At 40.9% G+C, this 7,192-nt stretch overlaps 1 protein-coding gene across 1 annotated transcript in view; it reads left to right on the forward strand.

Moving 5' to 3' along the window:
• The window catches only part of SLCO2B1 (solute carrier organic anion transporter family, member 2B1), a 43,369-nt gene that overhangs the window by 21,320 nt on the left and 14,857 nt on the right, over positions 1 to 7,192 (forward strand). The window contains exon 8 of the mRNA XM_006875436.1: positions 3,740 to 3,842. Within this exon, the coding sequence (XP_006875498.1) occupies positions 3,740 to 3,842 (103 nt within the window). The remainder of the gene's footprint in view (positions 1 to 3,739; positions 3,843 to 7,192) is intronic.

Below are 7,192 nucleotides of genomic sequence, written 5' to 3' on the forward strand. Positions count from 1 at the left end.
TTAATATTCAAACTATATTGATAATGATGGTAGCTATGTTAATGGGGAAGATATTTAAGGTGATTAAGATGTTGTTGCTGTTAAGTGATAAGGAGTCAGTTCCAACTCATAGTGACCCTGTGTCCAACAGAGCAAAACAATCCCTGGTCCTGCGCCATCTTCACAGTTCCTGTTATGTTGGAGCCAATTGTTGCTGCCTCTGTGTCAGTCCATCTTGTTGGGGGTCTTCCTCTGTTTCACTGACTTACCCTTTTACCTTTCTCCTGGGACTGGTCCTTTCTGACAACATATCCAAAGAATGAGAGAAAAAAATCTTGTTATCCTCACTTTGAAGGATCATTCTGGCTGTACTTTTTCCATCACAGAATTGTTTGTTCTTCTGGTAGTCCATGGTATTTTCAATATTCTTATCAACATCGTAATTCAAATGTATTGATTCTTCTTCCCTATTCATTGTCCAATTTTCATATGCATGTGTAGCTATTGAAAATGCGATGGCTTGGGTCAAGTGCACCTTAGTTCTCAAAGTGACATCTTTGCTCTTGAACACTTTAAAGAAGTCTTTTGCAGCAGATTTAACTAATGCAATGTGTCATTTGATTTCTTGGCTCCTACTTCCATGAATATTAATTGTGAATCCAAGCAAAATGAAGTCTTTGACAGTGTCTGTCCTTTCTACATTTATCATGATATCATTTATTGGTCTAGTTGTGAGGATTTTTATTTTCTTTACATTGAGGTGCAATTCAAACTGAAGGCTGTAGTCTTTGATCTTCATCAGTAACTGCTTCAAGTCCTCTTCACTTCCTGTAAGCAAGGTTGTATATCCCCAGTTTTAATGAGTCTTCCTCCAATCCTGATGTCACATTTTCATCATATAATCCATCTTCTCAGGTTATTTGCTCAACATACAGATTGAATAACTACACTGAAAGGCCAGAATCTTGATGCACACCTCTCCTGATTTTAAACCATTCAGTATTCCTTTGTTCTGTTCTAATGGCTGCCTCTTGGTCTGTAGACAGGTTCTTCATGAGCACAATTAAGTGTTCTAGAATACCTATTCTTCAAAATGTTGTTCATAGTTTGTTATAATCTGCAGTCAAATGCCTTTGCACAGTCAACATCTTTGCCAAAACACAAGTAAACATCTTTCTGGTATTCTCTGCTTCCAGCCAAGATCCACCAATACCAGCAATGATATCCCTCTTTCTATGTCCTCTTCTGAATATGACTTGAGTTTTTGGCAGCTGTCAATGTACTGCACAATAGTTTTAAATTATCTTCACCAAAATTTTACTTTTTTGATATTAATGATATTGTTCAATGAGTTCCACATTTTGTTGGATCATCATCTTTCTTTAGAATGGGCACAAATACGCATCTCTTCCAGTCTGTTGGCCAAGGAACTGTCATCAAAATTCCTCGGCATAGACAATTGAGCACCTGCAGCATTACATCAATTCACTGAAACACTTCAATCTAAATTTCATCAACTCCTGGAGCCTTGTTTTTTGCCAATGCCTTCAGTGTAGCTTAGACTTCTTCCTTCAATACCATTGGTTCTTGATCATATGCTGCCTCTTGACATGGTTGAACATCAACCAATTCTTTTTGGTACAGTGACTCTGTATATTCCTTCCATCTTCTTTGGATGCTTACTACATCATTCAATATTTTGTCTGCTGTTGTTGTTGTTAAGTGCCGTCGAGTTGGTTCCAACCCATAGCCACCCTGTACAGGGTTTCTGAGGCTGTTAATCTTTACGGGAGCAGAAAGCCTCATCTTTCTCCCATGGAACCACTGATAGTATCGAACTGCTGACCTTGAGGTTAGCAGCCTGACTTGTAACCACTACATTACCAGAAACATTCAAACTGCAAACAGAGGCTTGAATATTTCCTTCAGTTCTTTCAACTTGAGATGTGCTGAATGTGTTCTTCCGTTTAAATTTTCTAACTCCAGCTCTTGAATTTCATCATAATATTTTGTCTTTTTTAACTGTCCTTTGAAATTTTCTGTTCAGCTCTTCTACTTCAATCTAGATCATACCTTCAAGTGACTCTAACTTCTCTATGATCAAGACCAAGTTTTAGAGTTTCTTCTGACATCCATTTTGGTCTTTTCTTTCTTTTTCATGACCTTTTGCTTTTTTTTGTTGCATGACAATCATTATAAGAAAGGTGGAAGCATGTTTTGTTCCTCATAGAAGCTCAAATCTTCAGACAACTACTCTGGCCTTTGGTCATTAGTGTCTAATCCATCAAGTCTGTTCTTGAGATGGTCTTTAAATTTAGGTTAGATAAACTCAAGGTCATATTTTGGCTCTTGTTGCCCTGTATTAATTTTCTTTAGCTTCAACCTGAACATGCATATGAGCAATTGATGATCTGTTTGACAGCCTACCGCTGGCTTTGTTTTGGCTGATGATATTGAGCTTCTCCATCGTCTCATCCTACAGATATGGTCGATATGATTCCTATGTATCCAGTCTAGTGAGGTCCACATGTATAGTCACTGCTTATGCTGTTGAAAAATAAAACAAAAATGGTATTTTCAATGAATAAGTCATTGATTTTGTAAAATGCTATCACGTGATCTCCAGCATCATTTCTATCACCAAAGCCATATTTTCCAACAACTGATCCTTCTTCTTTGCTTCTAACTTTTATATTCTAATTACCAGTAATTATCAATGCATCTTGATTGCATGTTTGATTGATTTCAGACCGAAGAAGTTGGTAAAATTCCTTAATTTCCTCATCATTGACTTTAGTGGTTGGTGCATAAATTTGAATGATAGTGATACTAATTGGTCTTCCTTATAGACATATGCATATTATTCTAACTCAAACAGCATAATACTTCAAGGTAGATCTTGAAATGCTCTTTTTGATGATAAATGGGATGCCCTTCCTCTTCAGTTTGTCATTCCTGGCATAGTAAAGCATGTGACTATCAGATTCAAAATGGCCAACATAGTTTATTTCCACTCACTAATGCCTAGGAGATCAATTTTTATGCATTCCATTTAATTTTTGATGGCTTCCAACTTTCCTAGATTCATACTTTGTACATTCCATGTTCTGATTATTAATGGATGTTTACAGCTATTGTGCCCCATCAGCAAATGAAGTCCCGAAAGCTTGTCTCTATCTACATCATTAAGGTCAACTGTATTTGAGGAGGCAGTTCTTCCCCCAGTTTTGTTTTGAGGGGCTCATCTTCTGGCACAATTGCTCACACTGTTCTGTAGCTACTCATAAGGTTTTCAGTGACTAACCATTCAGAAGTGGTCCTTCATTCTACTCTGTTTTAGTCTGAAACCTGTCTACCATTGATGCCCTACTAGCATTTAAAATACCAGGAGCATAGCTTCCAGCAGCACACATACCACCACATTTTGACATCTGTCTGGTGGGTGATTAAGATATTTAATAATAATAATGACGTTAGTGGTTATGATAGTAATTTTCATGATGGTGGTGAGAATTGACTGTGTAGACATTTGATGGTAAGGACAAAATGTAATCACTGGAGTTTCATTCATTCATTCAAAAAACACTTGTCAAGTGCTTACAGTGGCAAGAACAAATGGAACACTGCTGGTCCCCTTTGCTCTTGATAGGAAAAAGATTACCATTCTCTCCCTTCCCAGAGCCCTCTGCCCCAGCCCCAGCCATCTCTAAGCAGGATCTCTGGCACCAAGCTGATTGCCCTTGGTTATGTGTCTCTTCAGGGTGAGGGTTCCTCCTCTGAGAAGAGTCCTGAAGAATACCCAGAGAAGAAGAATGGCCTACCCCAGTTTGCAACAGACCTGACTGTGGTCCAATTCATCAAAGGTAAGTGAGCTCCAGGCCATGGGGGAGCTGGACAAGAGAAGCATTTGAGACCTAACAGAATTCAGCCCTTTCATGCCTTTCTTGATTCATCCTCCACATCTCTAGGACCCTTATTAGAATATGTACATCCCTTATGAGTCTTTGCTCATGCAATTCCTTCTGCCTGGAACATAATTTTTACTGCTACCCATCTACTCTGCCCCTCGAGTCATACTTAAGTACCACTCCTTCCTCCAATGTTCCTGGTTCTCTAGCCAACAAGGATGCTTCCCTCCCTCCTTTGGGTCCTCAGAATCTTCAGAACCCTCAGGGCTCTGTTTCAGCTCTGTGCCCTCCCTGGGCTAGTTCATCTAGTTCATTCCTCTCTCCACTGAGTCTGCAAACAAGAGGCCCTCAGATAATATTTGCTGAGTTCCCAGGCTATGGCATGGGTAAAAAGAGCTCTGGGTTTTGTTTTTCCCCCTGAATGATTGCTTCTGTTTTCCCATCTGTAAAGTGAGGAGCAGACTCAGCCATCTCAGGTCCAATTATCTCTGATACTGAAACTGTGAACGGAATCAATCAGTAACCAGGGTATATGCTATGATCGAGCCATCTTTTCTAAAGATCCCAATCCCATAAGAATTGATTGAGTTCCTGCTGTGTGCAGACTACTGTAGAACAATGGACAAGTCAGAAGACCTAGATTTGAATCCTGCCCCTGACGCTGACACTGAAAATCTTACCTAAGTTATTTTCCTTCCCTAATCTGAGTTTCCTCATCTGAAGGATAATAGTAATGATAACAATGGCCATTTGAGATTCAAATTGTACTAATGGTATTAAATAGTGGCTGTTGTTGTTGTTTAGTGTCTTCCAGTTGGTTCCAACTCAAAGCAACCCTGTAAGGGTTTCTAAGGAGCGGCTGGTGAGTTCGAACTGCCGACCTTGTGGTCCAGTACATTATCCTACAGTGCCACACCAAGAAGGTCACTAATACTTTTTTTTTTGTTAAGTTTTTATCGTGAATTATGTGGGTTTAGTGGGAGAACATCAGTTTTACATTCATCCTACTGTATTTCATTTCATTGTAATGATTAGAATCACCTCCATGCATCATCAAATACCCAAAGGGTACACCCCACAGGCCTGCCCCCCTGGCCAACAGCACACAGCTCCTCTCCCTCCCTGAGTCCAGTGTCCCCAGATGCTCCATCTGTTCACATCACCATCTCTGTCTCCATTCCTGGCATCACTGCCTCTCTGGGTAGGGTCCTACTCTCTGCTCTTCTCACTTGATGATCCCAGGGACCTCTGCTCCTGGGCCGCAAAATCAATCACTCCCCTCCTCTTGTCAAAAAACATCTACTTCTATACTTCCTACCCTCACAGTCAGTCCTGATGGCAATTATTCACTATTATACCACAAGAGTCTTATCCCCATTTCCTTTTGCCAGCCCAGTCCCAACAGATTGGGAATCGTTCAGTGGAGATTCTACCAACCCCTGCCCCACCTGGAACTAAGTTCCCTCTTGAAAGCTTGTAAGCCAGTCACTTCTTGCCTTTGTAGGCACCCCCTCCCCTCCCACTTTGGGTATCCAATGTCTAAGTTGCCCATCCCTGTCAACCCTGTGTACTGAGGGGGTGGGAGTGAGCCTTGCTGTAAAGATTTGTTCCCTTTTTTGAGCTACTGCATCCATAAGTATCAGTAAAGTTCATCAAATTATAGCAGGTTACTCTTCTTTTCTTCCCCCCTCTTCTTTATTCTTCTAGTCGAGTTCTGATCATCCAGCCACTGAAGCCAAGTCAAGTGGGTACTATGTGCAAATATGGGTGTTCTTGTGCATCTCCCCTCACTTCATATCAGCTGGATGCTTCACTCTCTGCTCTAGTCCTCTGTGGCCATGTCACTGTCTCTGGGTCCAGGAGTCCCCGGCCTTGCCATACTGCTGGCCATCCAGGTCTCCGCCCAGGTTCACAGGGGTCTATTGAATGTGGTCGGACTTAGTTGTCAACTTCATTGCTGTTTTTCCCTCCTTTTCCCCTTATCAGTGACCAATGTGGTCACCAGCCAGACCACATGCCTGCTCATGTATTCCCCTTGAGGCTTAATCTTGGAAGGGGGTTTACTCTGAGGGGACCCGCCCACTTGCAAACAGCTTACTTCTTCTTGTAGTAATCAATCAGACTGTGTTATTATTTCTGATATTTCCTGCTGGTCAAGAAAGGTCACTTTCTCTAAAGGATTGTTATAAGAATCAAATGGGAAGATGAATGGAAAGTCCTTTGTACACTATAAAAAACTGTACTTGTATGTTGTTATTAAGTGCCATCAAGTCAGATCTGACTCATAGTGACCTTGTATAGAGTTTCCGAGAAGCAGCTGGTGAGTGTGAACCTTGTGGTTAAAACTAACCTTGTGGTCAAGTGCTTATCCTACAGCACCACACCAGGACTCCCTGTACTTGTACAAGATAAAATTAGTACTTCAATTATCACTCCTGCCCCTACTGTTATTCTATGTCCCAAGACAGTAAATTGAGCTACCTGTGGTTTAGGAGAGTGGTACCAGGGTTTGCTCACCCCCTCACTGAGGACATTGTAAGACTTGGTATTGGGATACCAGTAATTTGACTCAAGTTCTCCAAGTTTCCAGGGAAAGAAGAGTCTGAAATTCCTGGTGCTAGGCCTAGAGGCTCATCTGAAACCTGTCCACCATGGATGACCCTTCTGGTATTTAAAATACCGGTGGCATAGCTTTCAGAATCGCAGCAACTCACAAGCCACCACAGTACAACAAACTGACAGACGAGCAGTGACTGAAGAACGGATTTGATACATTAAACACTAAAGACCAAAGACCAGAAGAGTTGTGGGATGACATCAGGAACATCATACAAGAAGAAAGCAAAAGGTCATTAAGAGGACAAGAAAGAAGGAAACGGTCAAAATGGATGTCAGAAGAGACACTGAAACTTGCTCTCCAGCATAGAGGTGCTAAAGCAAATGGAAGAAATGATGAGGTACAAGAGCTGAACAGAAAATTTCAAAGATCAGCTCGAGAAGATAAAGCCAAATATTACAACAAAATATGCAAACATCTGGAGTCAGAAAATCAAAAAGGAAAATTCTCTCAGCATTTCTCAAGCTGGGGGAACTGAAGAAAAAATTAAAGCCTTGACATTTGTTATTGGAAGCATCTCTGGGCAAATTATTGAATGATGCAGAAAGCATCAAAAGAAGATGGAAGGAATACACAGAGTCACTGTTCCAAAAGGAAATGGGTAATGTTCAACTGTTTCAAGAGGTAGCATATGATCAACAGCCAATGATGCTGAAGGAGGAAGTCCAAGGTGCATTGAAGAAATTGG

This window comes from Chrysochloris asiatica, unplaced genomic scaffold (assembly GCF_000296735.1).
Source record: "Chrysochloris asiatica unplaced genomic scaffold, ChrAsi1.0 scaffold00326, whole genome shotgun sequence".
Taxonomy (NCBI): domain Eukaryota; kingdom Metazoa; phylum Chordata; class Mammalia; order Afrosoricida; family Chrysochloridae; genus Chrysochloris; species Chrysochloris asiatica.